Source organism: Anolis carolinensis, unplaced genomic scaffold (genome assembly GCF_035594765.1).
Source record: "Anolis carolinensis isolate JA03-04 unplaced genomic scaffold, rAnoCar3.1.pri scaffold_12, whole genome shotgun sequence".
In the NCBI taxonomy this organism is placed as follows: domain Eukaryota; kingdom Metazoa; phylum Chordata; class Lepidosauria; order Squamata; family Dactyloidae; genus Anolis; species Anolis carolinensis.
The window spans coordinates 8294769-8318186 of NW_026943823.1; the positions used below are offsets into that span (position 1 = coordinate 8294769).

The following is a 23418-nucleotide window of genomic DNA, read 5'->3' on the forward strand; positions in this document are numbered from 1 at the left end:
GGAATATATATTAAGTATTTTTATTAATATACAAATTATAAGGATACCCAACCAGGGGGGAAATGGTCCTGCAGACGCCTCTTAGTTCAGCCCTAGGGGAAAGAGTACCCCCTATTTACATAATAATATATACTATTATCCCTAAAATTCAAGCACATTTTGGGCCCAGCTCTATGATAATCAACAGCAAGAGATATTGGTTAAAAGTGCCTAAGGTCAGAAATACGAGGGCTATCCAGAAAGTAGATCACGTTTTGGAATTAAAAATGAACAAAGTATAGGATAAAACATTTACCATTATGCAGTTGAAAGCCAGACCCAAATACCACTTCTCAACATAGTCCCCATTGAAATCCAGGCACTTCTCATAGTGATAAAAGAGTTTGGAAAGTCCTTTCCCACCAAACTTTGCCGCTTGGCTTGCGTTCCACAGCTGCGCATGTGCATGCGCTCAACTTTCCCCCACGCTCGTCCTGGATGGCTCTTCTGTTTTGCAAATGCTTGCAAGAAAGGTTATGGCGACTGTTTTTGGAGACAGGAAAGGTGTGCTTCTTGCAAAACCTTAAAAGAGCGATTCAGGACGAGCATGGGGGAAAGTTGAGCGCATGCACATGCGCAGCTGCAGGAAGGGACGCCCACCTGGCTGAGGACACAAGCCAAGCAGCAAAGTTTGGTAGGGAAGGCCTTTCCAAACTCTTTTATCGCTATGTGAAGTGCCTAGATTTCAATGGGGACTATGTTGAGAGGTGGTACAGTAGAGTCTCACTTATCCAAGCTAAACGGGCCAGCAAAAGCTTGGAGAAGTGAATATCTTGGATTAAGGACAAGCCTATTAAACATCAAATTAGGTTATGATTTTACAAATTAAGCACCAAAATATCATGTTTTACAACAAATTTGACAGAAAAAGCAGTTCAATACGCAGTAATGTTATGTTGTAATTACTGTGTTTACAAATTTAGCACCAAAATATCATGATATATTGAAAACATCGACTACAAAAATGGCTTGGATGATCCAGAAACTTGGATAAGCGAGGCTTGGATAAGTGAGACTCTACTGTAATGTTATGTTGTAATTACTGTACAGTAGAGTCCCACTTATCCAAGCCTCGCTTATCCAAGCCTCTGGATAATCCAAGCCATTTTTGTAGTCAATGTTTTCAATATATCGTGATATTTTGGTGCTAAATTCATAAATACAGTAATTACAACATAATATTACTGTGTATTGAACTACTTTTTCTATCAAATTTGTTGTATAACATGAAGTTTTGGTGCTTAATTTGTAAAATCATAACCTAATTTGATGTTTAATAGGCTTTTCCTTAATTCCTCCTTATTATCCAAGATATTTGCTTATCCAAGCTTCTACCGGTCCGTTTAGCTTGGATAAGTGAGACTCTACTGTATTTATGAATTTAGCACCAAAATATCACGATATATTGAAAACATTGACTACAAAAATGGCTTGGATAATTCAGAAACTTGCATAAGTGAGGCTTGGATACGTGAGACTCTACTGTATTTGGGTCTGGCTTTCAACTGCATATAGTAAATGTTTTCTCCTATACTTTGTTCAATTTTAATTCCAAAACGTAATCTACTCCCTGATTGTATTCTTATCCTTTTCTCACCCCAAGTTTTAATTAAGTGTCTCATGCGGCCCGCTGTTTTTATTTATATATATATATATATATATATATATATATATATATATATATATATATAATTGTATTGTATTGTATTGTATTGTATTGTATTGTATTGTATTGCAGTGTATATGATTATTTATTGTATTGTTTAATTGTATTGTGATATGTTGTTTTATATTTTGCTATATTGTACTGTTCTGGGCATGGCCCCATGTAAGCCGCCCCGAGTCCCCGTTGGGGAGATGGTGGCGGGGTATAAATAAAGTTTTATTATTATTATTATTACTTTCTGGATAGCCCTCGTATAAAACAGCAACACTTATCTCAGTGATAGATAATGTATGTATGTTCTTTTTCTGTTGTCGGCTCAATAACATTTCATTTTATTTGGCTGTTAAGAACCCCCTATTTTTGTAATGTACCCAATCTTGATTTTGGAATGTAATAAAGATGATGCAGATCATTGGAACAGAGCAGCCGCTCTCCCAATAAGGTTTAAGTTTCAAATCTAAAAGGCAAGGCACTGCTCCTGGGAGAGAAGAGGGAAGGACAGAGGGAGGAAAGCTCGATCAATGATCCCCTGCAAGAAGTTGTCCCAGATTCAACAGCGCGTTATTGCCAGAATCAGAAAGCTGCCCTACATATAGAGCTGAGTAAAGTGCCAGTGAAGAGAACACAAAGACCAGAACAGAGCAATGATCCATGAAGCTGTGCAGCTCTACTCCTTGCCCAGCTAGATGCTTTGTGCAAAGTCTGAGATGTTTTGAAGACACCCATCTCCTCTGAGGAAATCTCCAGCACATCCCTCTGATGCTTTTGGTCTCTGGCCTCATCTAAAAAGTAGGAACATGGCCATGTTCCAGAAGCATTCTCTCCTGACATTTTGCCCACATCTATGGCAGGAATCCTTAGAGGTTGTGAGGCATACTGGAAACAAAGCAAGTGAGGTTTATATATCTGTGGATGGTCCAGGGTGGGAGAAAGAACTCTTGTCTGTTGGAGGCCAGTGTAAATGCTGCAATTAATCACCTTGATTAGCATTGAAAAGGCTTGCAGCTTCAAAACCTGACCGATTCCTGCTTGAGGAAATCCTTTGTTGGGAGGTGTTAGCTTAAACTCTAAAATCAGGACAGCAAATAAAGAACAGCACTCTGAAAACAGGGAAATTCCAGACAGGAATAAATCAGGGCCAGCTAACACCTCCCAACAAAGGATTACTTCAGGCAGGAATCAGCCAGGCTTTGAAGCTGCAAGGCCTTTCAATGCTGACTAAGGTGATTAATTGCAACATTCACACTTGCCTTCCAACAGACAAACATTTTTTCCACCTTAGCAGGTTTATATGTCTGTGAAAGATTCAGGGTGGGGAAAAGCCCGGGCTGTGGCGCAGGCTGGAGAGTAAGCCAACTGCAACCATCTGCAATGAATCACTCTGACCAGGAGGTCATGGGTTCGAGGCCCGCTCGGAGCCTATGTTTGTCTTGTCTTTGTTCTATGTTAAAAGGCATTGAATGTTTGCCTATATGTGTAATGTGATCCGCCCCGAGTCCCATTCGGGGTGAGAAGGGCGGAATATAAATGCTGTAAATAAATGAATAAATATAGGACTCTTGTCTGTTGGAGGCTGATGTGAATGTTGTCATTAATCACCTTGTTTAGCATTAATGGCCTTGCAAGCTTAACTCCTGCCTGGGGGAATCCTTTGTTTGGAGGTGTTAGCTGCCCCTGATGGATTCATGTCTGTAATTCCTCTGTAACACATCCGAACAAAGGATTCCACCAGGCAGGAATGAAGCTTGCAAGGCCATTAATGCTAATCAAGGTGATTAATGACAACATTCACACTGGCCTTCAGCAGACAAGAGTCCTTTCTCCCACCCTGAACCTTCCACAAGTACAGTAGAGTCTCGCTTATCCAAGCTCTGTTTATCCAACGTTCTGTATTATCCAACGCAGTATGCCTTTTAGTAGTCAATGTTTTTGTAGTCAATTTTTCAATAAATTGCAAAATTTTCGTGCTAAATTCATAAATACAGTAATTACTACATAACATTATCATGTACTGAACTACTTTTTCTATCCATTTATTGTAAAGCATGATGTTCTGGTGCTTAATTTGTAAAATCATAACATAATTTGATGTTTGATAGGCTTTTCCTTAATTCCTCCTTATTATCCCACATTTTCGCTTATCCAATGTTCTGCCGGCCCGTTTATGTTGGATATATAAACCTCTCTTGCTTAGTTTGCAAACTTTATGCCTACTCAAATGCTAATTGCAACATTCACAATTTCTTTAAACAGACAAGGGTTCTTTCTCCCACCCTGGGCATTCCACAGATATATTACAGTAGAGTCTCACTTATCCAACATAAACAGGCCGGCAGAATGTTGGATAAGCGAATATGTTGGGTAATAAGGAGGCATTAAGGAAAAGCCTGTTAAACATCAAATTAGGTTATGATTTTACAAATGAAGCACCAAAACATCATGTTAGACAACAAATTTGGCAGAAAAATTAGTTCAATACGTAGTAATGCTATGTAGTAATTACTGTATTTATGAATTTAGCACCAAAATATCACGATATATTGAAAACATTGACTACAAAAATGTGTTGGCTAATCCAGAACGTTGGATAAGCGAGTGTTGGATAAGTGAGACTCTCCTGTATATACACTCCACTTGCCTCACTTCCAACAGAACCTCTGAGGATGCCTGCCACAGATGTGGGTGAAACGTCAGGAGAGCATGCTTCTGGAACATGGCCATATAGCCCGAAAAATGCACAACAACCCAAGTGATTCTGGCCATGAAAGCCTTCGACAACACAAAGTAGGAATAAATAATAAGGAAAGAAGGGAACTGGAACCCTGTTCTAACAAATGACCGATCAGTGCCCATAAACAAAAGAAACCACCCTCCCTGACAGCTGATAATTGGATTGCTCTAAGTTGAAAAAGGATGATTGTCCTGAGAAGCACAGTGCATTATTCCCTCTAGGATTGTCATGATATTTTGCGACAATGCTCCCTCCACTGTGTCAGATTCAGCCTTATCTAACGTGGAGGATGAAGTTGTATGATCCCATTTACTCTCCCTTGGACTGCAGTTGTGGAGAGAGCCATCGGAGTCCTTGCAGCTTCCGATGAAGCCGCCTGCTGTTCATTTCGCGTGGCCTTTGGGTTCCGGTCTGCCATCACTGGGTCCCAGGGATGTCAAGCGAGGAGGCACCAGGGGAGACCCAGCCCCCGAAGGCCTTCTCCAAGTACCGGGCCACGGCCAGAGTCAAGTGGTCATTGTTGGGAGCAGCCACCACTTGGATGCCCAGCGGGAGACCTTCTTTGCTCAAACCCAGCGGGCACTGAGTCACCGGCAATCCCAGGATGTTGAAGATGGCTAGAAGAGGACAAACAGCACAGAAAAATCAGAAACCGGACACCACTGTTACCTATAAATACAGCGATGATGGTACTTTGGATGTGTGGAACTGCAATCCACAAACACACAAGCTACCATATATTCTGTATATACTCGAGTATAAGCCTAGTTTTTCAGCCCTTTTTTTAAGGCTGAAAAAGCCCCCCTCGGCTTATACTCGGGTGAGGGTCCTGGTTGGCTTATATTTGGGCCAGCTTATACTTGAGAATATATGGTACATTTATTATTTTTCTCTATTATTATTGGTATTACAGTAGAGTCTCACTTATCCAACACTCGCTTATCCAACGTTCTGGATTATCCAACGCATTTTTGTAGTCAATGTTTTCAATATATTGTGATATTTTGGTGCTAAATTCATAAATACAGTAATTACTACATAGTATTACTGCGTATTGAACTACTTTTTCTGCCAAATTTGTTGCCTAACATGATGTTTTGGTGCTTAATTTGTAAAATCATAACCTAATTTGATGTTTAATAGGCTTTTCCTTAATGCCTCCTTATTATCCAACATATTCGCTTATCCAACATTCTGCCGGCCCGTTTATGTTGGAGAAGTGAGACTCTACTGTATACTCGAGTATAAGCTGATCTGAATATAAGCCAGCCAGGACCCTCACTCGAGTATATGCCGAGCAAGGCTTTTTCAGCCCTAAAAAAGGGCTGAAAAACTTGCCTTATACTCGAGTATATACGGTAATTGGTTTTAAGATTGAGTTGTTTTAACTTTTTGATTTTAATAGTATATGTTTTGTTTTATTGTTTGTTCAGAGGTGCTAGCTGCCCGATTGATTCATGTCTGGAATTCCTCTGTTTTCAGAGTCCTGTTCCTTATTTACTGCTCTGATTTTAGAGTTTTTTAATACAGCTAGCTAACACCTCCGAACAAAGGATTCGCTCGGGCAGGAAGAAGCCAGGACATGAAGCTGGCAAGGCCATTAATGCTAATCAAGGTGATTAATTACAATATTCACACTGGCTTTCAACATGCAAGAGTTCTTTCTCCCATCCTGGACCTTCCACAGATATATAAACCTTCCTTGCTTAATTTTTCCAACAGACCTCACAACCTCTGATGATGCCTGCCATAGATGTGGGCAAAACGTCAGAAGAGAATGCCTCTGGAACATGGCCATACAGTCAGAAAACTCACAACAACCCCAGATGCCAACGACCATAGAATCGAAGAGACTACAAGGACCATCCAGCCTAACCCTCTGCCATGCAGGAACATACAGTCAAAAGCACGGATAGCTTCTTACCTGTATAGGCAAAATTAAACGGCATTGCCAGGGGAGTATTGTGCCGGGGCGCTAATACAGGGTGCGGAGGGTATAAGAGGACGCCATCCTCCCCCAGTAAATCCACCACCTCTTTCTGCAAATTCTTTGCCATAGCTGTTAGTCTGCAATTCAATCGAGTGTTGTATTTCACAATCTTCTCAGTCAGTCCTAGTGCTAAGGGAGGGCAAAAGAATGAAGAGATAACACACTGGTCAAAGACAAATAATTTCTGGACCAAGATAAAATGTTCTACTTGGGAGGATTTGATATAAAAGGCATTTCCAAATAGAACTTCCTGTTCAGCACTACTTGAAAGATGACTTGCCTTCTCACCAAGTAGACCCTGTCATCAAGGTCAACATCCTCCTTCTAAAAATACATGGTGTCATCTTCTGGATGTAAACATGATTATATCAAAAATATGACGAGCAATCTAAATTTAGCTGATGAGTGACCTCCAAAAAGCCAAACTGGAAGCCAGGTTATGAACTGGCTAAAAGGAGGGCAGTCGGGACTGGTGTGACACACTTGTGCATCATGAAGGGTTATAATTACACGTATTAACAACAACAACTCTTTATTGATTAGTCAATTTTGACCATATCAAAACATATGAAACATACAAAACGTACACACTTACCCATACATACAGTAAAACCATGTATAGATACAAAGCATCCGGCCTAGTAGCCTGCCAACCCACTCCTAGGTATTTGTGCAAATACAGAATAAAAAGATTAAAATTAAAATTAATTATTCCCTTAAAGTAAGGTTTAAGCGGGGGCAAAGATAAGTAAAACTAATGGCTTGTCCATAGTAAATTTTAAATTTGGATTTTGTTATTGGCATTAATATCACAGCTCTCCGCTTCCATCTTCTCACGGATGGCCAGCGCTTTTTGCGGTTACATGTATCATTGCATCTACTTGTCAGACTTTCAAGAGAAGCTGGGGCCCAGATGCTATTGAAATGAGTTGAGAGGATGAAATCCCTGGTGGAGAGGATAATGAGCTGGTGTATAGGAGACTTACTTTTCATAAACTTCGGGCTGCTCAACAGAATCTCTAAAGGTCACAGCGCTTGTTACAGAAAAAGCCCTTATCAGGAAATCAGGGGAAAAGTCACAATTTTATGTGTATATTAGAGAGGCTGGAAGGTTTTGCCAGTCAGTCTGGTCAATGGTAATAGAGACTACAGCTCTCGTCAAGTCCTAGTCAAGCCTGCGAAGGGAACTCTAGTTCCATGTCTTTATTCATGTTTCATGCTTCCAAGTTTGAAGGATTGTTCCTGGATTTTTGTATTGAATTTTATGCTGTCTTGTATTCCTGGTTCTTTTGTATTCCTGTTGTCTTGGGGTTTTTGAAACTACAGTGTTCCTTCACTTATCGCGGGGGATTAGGTTCCAGGACCACCCGCAATTAGTGAAAATCCACAAAGTAGGGACACTATATTTTAATATTTATACATTATTTCAGTAGTTACACGTTATTTTAAGCCTTTATCAACCAATCATGTGTTATAAATCGCCTCCTTCTCCTACTGTTGCCACTTGGGATCCTTTTCTCTCCCTTTGGCTTCTCCTTCCTCCCTTCCTTAGCTGTAAATTGTAATTTTTTATGATTTATAATAGTCTTTTAGAGTTTATTGAAAAACCACAAAATAGCAAATCCGCAAAAAGTGTACCGCGAAGTAGTGAGGGAACACTGTACTCCTGCACCTTGAAAGTTTTGGACTACTTCTTACACATAGACTTGGTAGTTTTTACTAATTCTTGCTGAACTGCTTTTTATATAATCTTCAATAAACTGCTTTGCTGATTTAACTTGGACTGGAGTGTGGTGATTAAGTACAGAGGTGCTTTCCTATCCTGGAGTACAACAAATGGGGTGTGCCTTACATTTGATGGCCCCTTAATATACAGTATTTGAATTATTTTATGAATGTCGCCATGCATTTATTCTGAGCCACCTAGAATCCCTTATAGTGGGGAAAAGACAGCATAAAAATAAACAATGAAAACTAACTTTAAAGAAACACTACAGTGAAAAATGACAACAGGTTGAAAAACAAAGAATTGCACATATTTAACAATTTTGAGTTAAGAAGCAAGAAAATACCAATGGCTGGAAGGGTGTGTGTTGACAATCCCATCATCCACTTCACCAGCTCCCAAGAGGGCCACACTGGCTTTCCATGATCCCCGAGAAGCTCTGTGAATGATGGTGCCTCCTATAAATAATATACATTAAGAAGCAGTGATGGAGCAAATCCTGGAACATTTCTCGCTTTTAGCTGGTCTGCAGATCAGTACTACTTAATGTAAGGCAACAATTTAGTTAGGCAACAATTCAGTTAGTGTTGATATGGATTGGATTAAGGCTCTTGCACAAGGTCTGATGGATGATTGGCGTATATATTCGGCGTTGCACTTAGTTAAATCTTTTATATATTGTACTTTATTATGTTATTTAACTATTTTAACTGTTTTATTATTTTACTAGCTGTGCCCGGCCACGCGTTGCTGTGGCGAAGTATGGTGGTATGGGAAAAAAGTATTGAGGAATTGGTAGTAGTTAAGGTAAAGGGTAAAGGTTTTCTCCCGACATTAAGTCCAGTTGTGTCCGACTGCACACTGAAGTGGATTATATGGCAGTGTGGAGTCAAGATAATCCAGTTCAAAGCAGATAATATAAGATTATAAATGGGTTATATAGCTGTGTGGAAGGGCCTTGAGTCTACACTGCCATATAATCCAGTTAAAATCAGATAATCTGTATCTTATAGGCAGTGTGGAAGAGGCCTAAGTGAGGCCTAACTCTGCCTGTCCCCTGGGCTGAATGGGTTGCTAGGAGACCAAGTGGGCGGAGCTTAGACTTCTAACTGGCAGCAATTGGATAAAAACAATTATTCCTCTCCCTCTAATTAGGACTTTATTTTTCTTTTCTTTTTGTTGTATGAACGTAGAGGCATGGATGAGGGGTTGTGCTGCCAGGTTTAGTGTTTCTGGGATGAGTAGTTTTGTTGTTTTGTCCTAGGCCGAAATTTCGTTACCCTTATATATATATAGATTGTATTATGATATACTGGTAGTGTTCCTGCCAGTTGTGTAAGCCGCCCTGAGTCCCCTCGGGGAGAAGGGCGGGGTAGAAATATCAGAAAGAATAAATAATAATAATAATAATTTATACTACAGTAGACTTGCTTATCCGACCTCCGCTTACCCGACACTCTGTATTATCCAACGCCATCTTGTGGCGGATTGGAAACATTGCACCCTTTGATAGGTGCTCCTTCATTCAATCCAAGGCAAGAGCAGGTGGCTCTCTGAATCTTCTCGTTGGGGGGCCATTTGTATGCAAGGGAACCCAGCCTTGTTTCCAAATCAATTGGGGAAAAGGGTTCGTGATTGGAAGGAAGGAATTGGGGGGCGGGGGGGGGGGGGGGGGAGAAGCCAAGGCAGCGGCCCGGGTTTGGGAAAGGGCAGAAGGGGGCAAGGAGAGGCTGAGCCGGGGCTAGTGAGTGGGGGGTGGGGACTGGCTGCCTCCTGTCATCTCCTTACATGGCCTCTTTCTTCCTATACACACACATACACACACTTTGATCCAGATCCTCTCTCTCTCCCTTCCTTTCCCTTCTCTTCCTCTTCCTTCTCCCTCTTTTACCTCTGACAGCCTTGCAACGACTTGCACTTTTGGCCTTCTTCTCCTCCTCCTTCTCTTCTAACCCAAGCAAGGATAATTAGAGGCATAGAATCCTAGAGACCCCTCCCTTAAGAGGCTATATAGTCCAGTCCCATTCTGCAAGGCTCCCAACAAGCCCAGCCCTCCCAACACAGAGCCACCCAGTTCCAGACGAGATCCTGGAGACAGTTGACCAATATCAGTGTTTACCAAACTTTGGTTTTCTAGTGTTGCCATTCCTGTATGCTCAATATGGGATTCTAGAGATGCTTAATCTACAGTATATCAGTGCGTTCCAACTCTGGTCTTCCAGGTGTTTTGGATTTCAAATATGATGTTTTGGTGCTTAATTTGTAAAACCATAATGTAATTTTATGTTTCATAGGTTTTTCCTTAATCCCTTCTCATTACCCAACATTTTCGCTTACCGTATATACTCGAAGATAAGTCGAGTTTTTCAGCCCTTTTTATGAGCTGAAAAGGCCTCCCCCGGCTTATAATCAGGTCAAGGTCAACCCGGTAGCGGAGCTCGGAGGCCACTGCTTGCAATATATGACATATTTATCTCTCATCTTACCCTCTCTTATCAGTGTTTACTTTTCCAAAGCCTCCCTCGCTCTTAACCAAGGGAATGTTTTGAAAAGGGAAAGAAGCCCTTGCAAGTCAGGAAGAAGAATATATATACGTATATATAGCCATTAATCTTATAAAAGCATTTCCCTCTGAAATATTTGTTAATCTCTGCTACAGATACATAGGCATTTTCCCCTGCAAGCCTTTGCAATCCCTATGTACCTTTATATTTGTATCTATCTATCTACATTAATTTTATATATGAATTTCCCCCTCATGTTTGCAAGTCTTTGCAAATCCTATACAGATATAATCTATAAAGAGAAAGAGAAATGTCTAGATAGATAGATATAAACATAGGGCTTGCAAATATTGCAGGGATTTCATTGGGATCTATTTTTATTTTGAAATTGACCCGTAGCTGATGCATTTTCCACCCTTGGCTTATACTCGGGTCAGTAAGTTTCCCCAGTTTTTTTGTGGTAAAATTAGGTGCCTTGGCTTAAATTAGGGTCAGCTTATACTTGAGTATATACGGTATCCAATGTTCTGCCGACCCGTTTATGTTGGATAAGTGAGATTCTACTGTACATCTCTTTTCATACTGACTTAGAAGAGAACTGTATAGGTCAGGCACAAGGCAGGGCTTTTCCAAAGCATGTTTTGAGGAAATGCTGAGTTCTCTGGAAGTCTACTAGGACCTCTCTCACCCCATTAGAAGACTGGCAACCCTGAAAGACAGTTTGCTTGCCACGATTAATTCAGTGTTGTGTTCTGGGGCACATACGAGACATTGTGGAGATTTCTTCCAAATATCTACAGGACCGAAAGCAATTTACTCAGCCAAACCCATGCTTCGTATTGTAGGCTTCCTCAAAAGATGACACAAGATGCAGAAACTTTTTGTGTGTGTGTGAAGATTCAAAGTATGAAAAACACTGGCTGAAATATGTCTTCACAAATATCAGTAGGCAATAAAAACTTTTGGAAGCAAGCTTAGGCCCCAGGTCTGCATTTTACCTACCTTCCCAGTGCTGTCTTTGGCAGTCATCATGACAGACCATATCTGGAAGGAATATTTCATGTCACGGATGGCCACGTTTTGAACCTGAACGCCCAGATCTGTCTCCAGGCGCTCTGCAACCTTAGGCAGAAGGAAAAGAGAAAGCGAGAACCACCGTCAGATAAATTTCTGCTTTTCTGTCAAATGGACTGTTAAGTTCTGTAATTTCCAATATCAAGCAATATCAAGCAAGCATATAATTTGATTTAGCAGTCCATTTGGTGACCAACAGCTGAATGTGTAAATTAGTTCTGACTAGTGCTGTGCCTCAGGAAACAGGGTATAAAGACACATATGACACATATCATGACACATGATGGCTTCTTTAAATGTGTTTATGCTTCAGGCTGGTCATATGGAGCAAATTCATAGAGCCTAAGTCAATGATGGGCAACCTTTTGCACTTGGTGTGTCAAAATTCACCAAAAAGCCTAGCATGACTTAGGTGGTGTGTCACTTCGAGAAAAAAACCGTAATTTCACAATATACATAGTTTAAATAACAAAAATATATAATTGTAATATATAACTGTATTTAATAAATCAAGAACTATTTACTACCATTATATACATGTACAACCATCTATGGTACCTCTTGCAGTTTCCACGCTGTTTTCTCTCTATTGTAGTTTCAATGTAGTCATGAATAATGAATAATACAATAATAATACAATATAATAGTAATAATATAATAATATACTACAATAATAATAGAATAATAATAGAATGAATATATATATATATATATATATATATATATATATATATATATATATATAAAAATGTAATGTGCATAATTCCCATGGAGTAAACAACAAAACCACTGGACCAAAGCACACCAAATTTGGCCACAAAAGGCATTAGCCATCCAATCAATCTGCATGCGTGTCAGCAAAAATGGCTAGGCGTGTCAGTGCTGACACGCGTGTCATAGGTTGGCCATCACTGGCCTAAGTGGACACTCACCTAAACTGCAATCCAAATGACCTGTCACCATGACAGGTCCTGCCGCCAACCTATTCCCAGCTGCCATTGCCCTTGCCGCATAGGGAGAGAAGAAGATTCAGACACAGGTCCATCATGCCTAGGGCTGACATAGAAAGGCCTTCATCCATCCCAACTGCCACCGCCCTCCATCATGCCTTGGCCTGAAATATAACGCTCTCCATCCATCCCAACTGCCACTGCCCTTGCCTCAGGGAGAGAGAAGACGCAGGCACAGCTCCATCATGCCTCGGCCTACAATATAAGGCTCTCCATCCGTCCCAACTGCCACCGCCCTTGCCTTAGAGACAGAGAAGAGGCAGGCACAGCTCCATCATGCCTCGGCCTGAAATACAAGTCTCTCCATCTGTCCCAACTGCCACTGCCCTTGCCTGAGAGAGAGAGAAGAGGCAGGCACAGCTCCATCATAACTCGGCCTACAATATAAGGCTCTCCATCTGTCCCAACTGCCACTGCCTTTGCCTTAGAGAGAGAAGACGCAGGCACAGCTCCATCATGCCTCGGCCTGAAATATAAGGCTCTCCATCCGTCCCAACTGCCACTAACCTTGCCTTAGAGAGAGAGAAGAGGCAGGCACAGCTCCATCATGCCTCGGCCTGAAATATAAGGCTCTCCATCCGTCCCAACTGCCACTAACCTTGCCTTAGAGAGAGAGAAGACGCAGGCACAGCTCCATCATGCCTCGGCCTGAAATATAAGGCTCTCCATCCGTCCCAACTGCCACTAACCTTGCCTTAGAGAGAGAGAAGAGGCAGGCACAGCTCCATCATGCCTCAGCCTACAATATAAGGCTCTCCATCTGTCCCAACTGCCACTACCCTTGCCTTAGAGAGAGAGAAGAGGCAGGCACAGCTCCATCATGCCTCGGTCTGAAATATAAGGCTCTCCATCTGTCCCAACTGCCACCGCCCTTGCCTTAGAGAGAGAGAAGAGGCAGGCACAGCTCCATCATGCCTCGGTCTGAAATATAAGGCTCTCCATCCGTCCCAACTGCCACCGCCCTTGCCTTAGAGAGAGAGAAGAGGCAGGCACAGCTCCATCATGCCTCGGCCTACAATATAAGTCTCTCCATCTGTCCCAACTGCCACTGCCTTTGCCTTAGAGAGAGAAGAGGCAGGCACAGCTCCATCATGCCTTGGCCTTCAATATAAGGCTCTCCATCTATCCCAACTGCCACTTTTCCTGTCTCAGGAATAGAGAGGAGGCAGGCACAGCTCCATCATGCCTCTGCCTACAATATAAGGCTCTCCATCTGTCCCAACTGTCACTGACCTTGCTTCAGAGAGAAAGAAGAGCCTGGCACAGCTCCATCATGCCTTGGCCTTCAATATAAGGCTCTACATCCATCCTAACTGCCACTACCCTTGCCTCAGGGAGAGAAGAGGCAGGACAGCTCCATCATGCCTAGGCCTACAATATAAGGCTCTCCATCCGTCCCAACTGCCACTGCCCTTGCCTCAGAGAGAGAGAAGAGGCAGGCACAGCTTCATCATGCCTCGGTCTGAAATATAAAGCTCTCCATCCGTCCAACTGCCACTGCCCTGATTTCAGAGGGAGAAGCAGCAGCATTTGCTGTCGTTAATCCCCTCCCACACTGTCATTTCTTTTCCCTTTTGTATCATGTCTTTACATTGTAAGCCTGAGGGCAGGGAAGTGTTTTCTTCTACCTTTTTTGCAAAGCACCATGTATGGCGATGACACAATATAAATAAATGAAGATGGTGATGTTGGTAGTTGAAGTTCTTATATGAACCCAACGTAGCTTCCTCTTACCTTCCGGTGTGCTTGGAGGATTTCTCTGTCCACTCGGCAAACGAAAACTGAACCTCCGTCGTGCTCCATTGAATAGAATTTTATGTTTTCTAAGGATACGGCTTCGTCCAGCTTCAGCCTGAGGAGGAAGGGATACTGATAATAATTTGGCTTGCAACAGCTCTGGGACTCACGGTGGTTTAACAACGTTAAAACAGATAGATATGTTTGCATTAATTGTTTGCAAATGCTTAAATGTGTTGAGTTTGCTGACTGTGTTTTTATTTTCATAATTAATAGAAATATAAGAATTAGAAGAAATTCAAAAGCAAACCACCCAGGAGCCCTATTCAAAAGTTCTATAAAATTATACCCTCTGAATATTTAGTTATTATTATTGTATAGATTTTAATTTGCTGTTGATGTGTTTTTATGTTGTTACAATGTTTTAATTCTATTATTTGTGTTTTAACCTATGTCATTGGGCTTGTTTCCCATGTGAGCCCCCCTGAGTCCCTTCAGGGAGATAGAGGGGGGATACAAAAATAAAGTTATTATAATTATTATAATTATTATTATTATGTGTATAGATTATTACTATTATTATTATTGCCACAAAGGCATAGTATGACACAGCAAACGAGACATATATGTTGGATTTCGTATCACAGAATCACAAGTCGAACACTTCCCAAGTGTTTAGGACTGTGTGTTGTTGTTATTGTTACAGTAGAGTCTCACTTATCCAACACTCGCTTATCCAACGTTATGGATTATCCAACACATTTTTGTAGTCAATGTTTTCAATACATCATGATATTTTGGTGCTACATTTGTAAATACAGTAATTACTACATAGCATTACTGTGTATTGAACTACTTTTTCTGTCAAATTTGTTGTATAACATGATGTTTTGGTGCTTAATTTATAAAATCATAACCTAATTTAATGTTTAATATTATTTATTTATTTATTATTTACAGCATTTATACAGCATTATTTACACTTTTAAGTGAGCAAGAAAGAGTATGGTGGAAATGCCTTCCATACCCCTAAATGGCCTAAAAGCTTGCATGCAGCCTGGTGCACTAAAGGGAATCTAAAAATTCATTTTTTATATAGTGAACTTTGTCCTTGAGCAGCTCGTTGATAAACACTAATTCTTTCTAACTATTTTTGCAGAATCATATGTTAGCAGTGGACTCCACAACAATGGAATTATTGTTCTAGCCTTGAGGATTTCTATGATTCAGCAACAATCATAGGGGCCCTGAAAAGAGACACAAAAATATCTCTGTTTCCCTGCAGGTCATGGCTCGCTTTATGTATCACAAAGCAACAAAAATCACTTACTTAGAGATGTTTGGTCCTGCCATGACTCTCAACATGGGCTCTAAGTCTTCTGCGAAGCGACACATTGGGCCGGTGCACAGGAAATTTGACCGGGTACCCATGGTATTAGGGAACTGGCCTTCATTGGGAACCACACCTACACAAACATACAGGCACACAAATCTATGACTATGCATAAGAAATCCCATATTTCTGGTCTTGTATTAGTCCAGGTGGGTACAGTTGGTCCTCCAGATATGCAAGTTAGTCTTTTGTGGAATTAACTATTGATAGGTTGCTGTGAGTTTTCTGGGGTGCATGGCCAGAAGCATTCCCTCCTGACGTTTCGCCCACATCTATGGCAGACATGCTCAGAGATTGTGAGGTCTGTTGGAAACTAGGCAAGTGATGTTTATATATCTTATATAACTACTGTATATACTCGAGTATAAGCCGAGTTTTTCAGCCCTTTTTTAGGACTGAAAAAAACCTCCTCGGTTTATACTCAGGTGATGGTCCTGGTGGGCTTATATTCAGGTTGGCTTATACTCAAGTAAATATGGTATATTTATTACCGTATTTTTCTCTGTTATTATTGGTATTGTTACATTTATTATTTTACTCTATTATTGTTGTTACTTTTACATTTATTTTACTCTATTTTTATTATTATTAATGCATTTATTATTTTACTCTATTATTACATTTATTATTTTACTGTATTATTATTAAAAGGATACATAAGCACATTTACATTGAAGAAGATGAAAATAATGACTTAATAAGAGTTGGACACTCATATATTAATTTACAGTTTGACGTCAAGATTCAAAAACATTTAAACTAGTGATGCCTCAATTAATGTAATTTTATTGGTATCTCGGCTTATATTGGAGTCAATGTTTCCCCAGTTTTTTGTGGTAAAATTAAGTGCCTCAGCTTATATTTGGGTTGGCTTATACTCGAGTATATACGGTATAACTTATGGTTTAAGCCACTGGACTATAAGACCTGTAATCATGGCTCAGTGCAGTGTAAGTTTGATATGTTTTAATATGTTTTAATCATTTGAAATACTATTTTAATTGATGTGTATGTGTTTTTTTTTTACAATTTTATAATATGTTTTATTGATATTGTTATGATCTGAATCTAGGATTGAATAATTGCCATAGTTTGTAAGCCGCCCTGAGTCCCCCTTCGGGGGTGAGAAGAGAGAGGTATAAGTACAGTAAATAAATAAAATAAGTAAATATAACTATTTATGCGTTTGATTACAGCATCTCTAGGTCCACTAGTGCAGTTCTATAATCAGCCTTTTCCGGATTCTTCAACAAATCACACAGCAGATCTCAAGTAGTGGGTGCTGTGGTTTTAGCCATAAATAATCCCTGAATAGGTTTTAAGGGTTTCAGCTATTTATTTTTAATACTGTTAATATTTAACTCTGATAACCTACTTTCTACCCACTCTTTACCCACACTACAAAAATCACACTGCAAGCAGCAAATAAAATACTCAGGGCCAGCTAACACCTCCCAACAAAGGATTCCCCTAGGCAGGAAGCAGCCAGGCTTTGAAACTGCAAGGCCATTCAATGCTAACTGCAACACTCCCGCTTGCTTCAAACAGATTCTTTCTCCCACCTTGGACATTACTCCACAGATATATAAACCCCACTTACCTAGTTTCCAACAGACCTCACAACCTCCGAGAATGACTGCCACAGATGTGGGCAAAACATCATTTTGACCCAAAGTTTTCTTCATGTTTACTTATTTATTATTTACTAGCTTTGCCCGGCCACGCGTTGCTGTGGCTTATGCTTTCAGAGTGTTGTTCTTTATTTACTGTCCTGATTTTAGAGATTATATTGTTCTGTATTATTATATCTCAGTAATTATTACATATTATATTCATAATCTTTTATTATCTGCTTAGAACTGGATTATATGAGGCCCCTTCTACACAGCTATATAAAATGCACACTGAAGTGGATTATATGGCAGTGTGGAGTCAAGATAACCCAGTGCAAAGCAGATAATATAAGATTATAAATGGGTTATATAGCTGTGTGGACGGGTCTTGAGTCTACACTGCCATATACTGTAATCCAGTTAAAATCTGATAATCTGTATTTTATAGGCAGTGTGGAAGAGGCCTAAGTGAGGCCTAACTCTGCCTGTCCCCTGGGCAACCCTGGGTTGAGTGGGTTGCTAGGAGACCAAGTGGGCGGGGTTTAGCCTTCTAACTGGCAGCAATTGAATAAAAACAATTATTCTTCTCCCTCTAATTAGGACTTTATTTTTCTTCTCTTTTTGTTGTATGAATGTAGAGGCCTGGATAAGGGGTTGTGCTGCCAAGTTTAGTGTTTCTTGGATGTGTAGTTTTGTTGTTTTGTCCTAGGCCGAAATTTCATTACCTTTTTATATATATAGATTTACAATATTTATATCCTGCCTTTCTCTACCCCAAGGGGAAGTCAAGGAGGCTGTTCAAATTAATGCTCAAATCCTTGAACTATCTTCTGTCCCTTCGCAGATGCTTCTGATGAATTGTTTCTGAACTAGAGGAATTCCCCGTACCTGTGGTGGGCTTATGCCCAAAGATCCCGTTGAAGAACGCAGGCATCCGGATGCTGCCCCCGATATCTGCACCAACGCCAATCACGGAGCCAGCCGCTGCCAGGATGCATCCTTCTCCTCCTGAATCAACACAAACAACACATGGGCAGTTGGGCCAGAGAAAAACATTAAAGTAACGCACACCCTTGCCATTTGCAGAATTTATTCAGGAGTGAAACTAATACATACATACATAAACAACGAGAGTAGGCTGAGAGTGGCACCAATTTCAAGAGAATGTGCAACCACTCACTACTTTTACTTGATCTTAGGCACTTGCAGATCCAGCCAAACAATCAGCTATGCATATTTGACTTGCAAATTATTCTGAAACCTCCAACGCAATCCTATGTCGTACAAAATCAACTGGAGCACAAGTCACTTGTTTATACAGTTCATACATCAACTCTGTCCTCACTCGTCTGTCAACCTAGACCACTGATGGACAACCTATGACACGAGTGTCAGCACTGACACGCCTAGCCATTTTTGCTGATTGATTGGGTGACTATGTATTTTGTGGCCAAATTTGGTGTGATTTGGTCCAGTGGTTTTGTTGTTTACTCCATGGGAATTATGCACATTACATTTCATTCTATTATTATTGTAGTATATTATCATATTATTACTATTATATTATTATTATTATATTATTTATTATTCATGACCACATTGAAACAAGAATAGAGAGAAATCAGCATGGAAGCTGCAAGAGGTACCATTGATTGTTGTACATTGAAATAATGGTAGTAAATAGTTTCTGATTTATCAAATACAGTTATATATTACAACTAGCTTTGCTGTGGCTTATGCTTTCAGAGTGTTGCTCTTTATTTACTGTCCTGATTTTAGAGATTATATTGTTCTGTATTATTATTAATCGCTTTGAATGCGATTTCCTGCTTCTTGGCAGAATGGGGTTGGACTGGATGGCCCATGAGGTCTCTTCCAACTCTACTATTCTATGATTCTATATCACAGTAATTATTACATATTATATTTATAATCTTTTATTATCTGCTTAGAACTGGATTATATGAGGCCCCTTCTTCACAGCTGTATAAAATGCACACTGAAGTGGATTATATGACAGTGTGGAGTCCAGATAATACAGTTCAAAGCAGATAATATAAGATTATAAATGGGTTATATAGCTGTGTGGAAGGGCCTTGAGTCTACACTGCCATATATTCCCGTGCAAATTAGATAATCTGTGGAAGAGGCCGAGGCCTAAGTCTGCCTGTTCCCTGGGCTGAGTTGGTTGCTAGGAGACCAAGTGGGCAGAGATTAGTCCTCTAACTGGCAGCAATTTGATAAAAACAATTATTCCTTTCCCTCTAATTAGGACTTTATTTTTCTTTTCTTTTTGTTGTATCAACCTAGAGGCGTGGATGATGGGTTGTGTTGTCAAATTTCGTGGCCTGCAGTTTTGTTGGTCGCCGTGATGCCATCACTCATTTATATATATAGATTAGAAATATATATATTTCAGTGACTGATATTTTTTCAGTGGATTGAACATCTTTCCATCAGTACCTTGTAGCACCTTAACTTCCTTCTTGTTTACAAGTTCCACTCGGTGCACTTTGCCCAGCTCATTTTATGTTTTTATTGCTGTGTTTTTCATGTGTTTTATAATGATTGTGATTTTTAATGCCTTTTAAATTTATTTGTGTGTTTTTGTATTTGATATTTGTATTTGATATCACTGTATGCTGGTTTTATATCTGTGAGCCGCCCCAAGTCCCTCTGGGGAGATGGTGGCGGGGTACAAAAATAAAATTATTATTACTATTATTATTACTAGGAGTATGCATACTTTCATTTTTGTTCTGTTTTGTTGTTTTGTTGGTCGCCGTGATGCCATCGCTCATTTATATATATAGATTATATATTTTTGTTATTTAAACTATACATATTGCAAAATTATGTTTTTTTTTTTTTTTTTCTCAAAGTGACACACCACCCAAGTCATGCTAGGTTTTTTTTGGTGAATTTTGACACACCAAACGCAAAAGGTTGCCCATCATTAACCTAGACAGTTAACCCTCACACCAGACTGGACAAACCAGGGCCAATTTCACTACCTCGGTCCCAAACAGACGCCGCCTGCTCACCTGAGCTGCCTCCCACGATGCACTCCAGGTCATAGGGGTTGTTGGTCCGGCCGTAGACACGGTTGCTGGACTCGTACCACATGCACAGCTCGCTGCAGTTGGTCACACCCAAAGGGATGGTGCCAGCTTGCTTCAGCCGGGACACGACCACAGCATCGGAGACAGAGATTATATTGCGGCGGTTAACCAGGCCAGAAGTATTGGGCAAGCCTACCGTGGGAAGGAAAACAACATTTGAATAAACTGGTCAGAGATTCCACAGATAAACAAGAGTCAGGGAAAAAGTAACTGTTTACCAAATGGCAGCATGGTTCATATTGGAAACTAGGCAAATGGGGTTTATATATCTGTGGAATAATGTCCAGGGTGGGAGAAAGAACTCTTGTCTCTTTGATGAAAGTGTGAATGTTGCGATTAATCACCTTGATTAGCACTGAAAATCCTTACATCTTCAAAGCCTGGATAATTCTTACTTGGGAGAATTCTTTCTTGGGAGGTGTTACCTGGCCCTAATTGTTTCATGTCTGAAATTCCCATTTTCAGATAGTTGTTCTTTATTTAATCTCCTGATTTTAGAGTTTCAGCTAACACTTCTCAACAAATAAATAATAATAGTAATAATAACAATAATAAAACTTTATTTATACCCCACCACCATCTCCCCAACGGGGACTCGGGGCAGCTTACATGGGGCCATGCCCAAAACAATACAATATAAACAGCATATGAAAGAACAACACATCACAACACAATAAGAAATACAATAAATAATAATATCCAAAGGATTTCCCCAGGCAGGAATCAGCCAGGCTTAGAAGCCACAAGGCTTTTCAATGCTAATCAAGGTGACCAATTGCAACATTCACACTTGCCTCCAACAGAGAAGAGGTCTTTCTCCCACCCTGGACCTTCCACAGATATATAAACCCCACCTGCCTAGTTTCCAACAGAACTCACAACCTCTAAGGATGCCTGCCACAGAAGTGGGTGAAATGTCAGGAGAGAATGCTGCTAGAACATGGCCATGCAGCCCGGGAAACTCACAGCAACCTAGTGATTCCAGCCACGAAAGCCTTCAACAAAATATTTCTTTTCTTTGTGATTTTCCTACTTTCACAGGTGTCCCTGCAAAAGTGCAGGGATGACCATACATTTTCTTCCCGCAAAGGAACCACCGGGTTGTATATACAGTAGAGTCTCACTTATCCAACATAAACGGGCCAGCAGAATGTTGGATAAGCGAATACATTGGATAATAAGGAGGGATTAAGGAAAAGCCTATTCAACATCAAATTAGGTTATGATTTTAAAAATTAAGCACCAAAACTTGACAGAAAAAGTAGTTCAATGCGCAGTAATGCTATGTAGTAATTACTGTATTTACAAATTTAGCACCAAAATATCATGATGTATTGAAAACATTGACTACAAAAATGAGTTGGGATAATCCAGAACGTTGGTTAAGTGAGTGTTGGATAAGTGAGACTCTACTGTAATAACAATAATAGTAATAATAATAATACATCACACAGTCCTAGACACTTGGGAAGTGTTCGACTTGTGATTTTGTGATATGAAATCCAGCATATCTATCTTGTTTGCTGTGTCATAATAAAATAATAACAATAATAATAATAATAATAATAATAATAATAATAATAATAGGAGCACAATACTCCTGACCGCACAATCATGTTAAAAAACAAAGTATGGATTGTCAACGTTGCAATCCCAGGCGACAGCAGGATTGAGGAGAAACAACTGGAAAAGCTGACACGATATGAGGATTTAAAGATCGAATTACAAAGACTTTGGCACAAGCCAGTCAAGGTGGTCCCAGTGGTGATGGGCACACTGGATGAAGTGCCTAAAGACCTTGGCCTGCACTTAAACACAATCGGCACTGACAAAATCCCCACCTGCCAGCTGCAGAAGGCCACCTTAGTGGGATCTGCATGCATTATTTGCCGATACATCACACAGTCCTAGACACTTGGGAAGTGTCCGACGTGTGATCCAATACAACAGCCAGCAGAGTGCCTGCTGTGGATTCATCTTGTTGTGTTTCAAATAATAATAACAACAACAACAACTTTATTCTTGTAACCGGGCTTGGCCCCATGTAAGCCGCCCCGAGTCCCTCCGGAGAGAGGGGGCGGGGTATAAGAATAAAGTTATTATTATTATTATTATTATTATTATTATTATTATTATTATTATTATTACCTGCCACCATCTCCCCAAAGGTTTAAAGGAACAGAACGGGTGAAGCCAAATACCCCCAATGACCCACCATTCAGTGCAAAGGCCTCTTTGATGGTGACTGGGACCCCCAGGAAGGGAAACTTCTCCTCCAGCGCCTCTTCATCATCATGTCCTTCAGAGAGCAGCTTGTCAACTTCGTGAGCCTCTTGAAGAGCTGCCTCAAACCTGAGAGCAATGGAAGGACAGAAAGAAAATGCACCCGTCTCTACCTGAACCCTAAGGAGCCTCCCAGAGGTGTTCACTTTGTTGTCATATTCATTTTTCCTAGCATTCTATTTAAATTTTATACTTCCAAGTTTCTGGAGTATAATAACTACTTTCAAAGGAAATACTGCACAATTAAAAAGGGAATAACGCTTTCTGAGATTTCTGAAATGTTACATAGTGAAAAAGATTAAGCCCAATGGAGCAGGTTATATTTGGAAAAAAACAATGGGTGATTGTTTGCAAACTTCCCAGGGACATCTGAAAGGTCACTGCTGAAGGCAAGGCACAATATTAGATGGATTTTTCCCTCTCTCCTGGCAAGCCAGCTCTCTTTTCAGTCTGAAAATGGAATGCACAAGGTCAGCGAAAAGGCAAGAAAGTCCCAAATTTGCTTGGAGACTGAGCACCCTTTGTTTAGA

At 40.3% G+C, this 23418-nt stretch overlaps 1 protein-coding gene across 1 annotated transcript in view; it reads right to left on the minus strand.

Annotated features, from left to right (window-relative positions):
* Window positions 1-4: 4 nt before the first annotated feature.
* faah2 (fatty acid amide hydrolase 2) overlaps window positions 5-23418 on the minus strand; it is a 31231-nt gene continuing 7817 nt past the window's right edge. The window contains exons 3-11 of the mRNA XM_003227803.4: window positions 22821-22957; window positions 20528-20737; window positions 18372-18491; window positions 15808-15943; window positions 14475-14592; window positions 11659-11778; window positions 8499-8610; window positions 6361-6555; window positions 5-5053 (exon numbers count right to left, since the gene is read on the minus strand). Of these exons, the coding sequence (XP_003227851.1) occupies window positions 4854-5053; window positions 6361-6555; window positions 8499-8610; window positions 11659-11778; window positions 14475-14592; window positions 15808-15943; window positions 18372-18491; window positions 20528-20737; window positions 22821-22957 (1348 nt within the window). The 3' untranslated portion in view covers window positions 5-4853. The remainder of the gene's footprint in view (window positions 5054-6360; window positions 6556-8498; window positions 8611-11658; window positions 11779-14474; window positions 14593-15807; window positions 15944-18371; window positions 18492-20527; window positions 20738-22820; window positions 22958-23418) is intronic.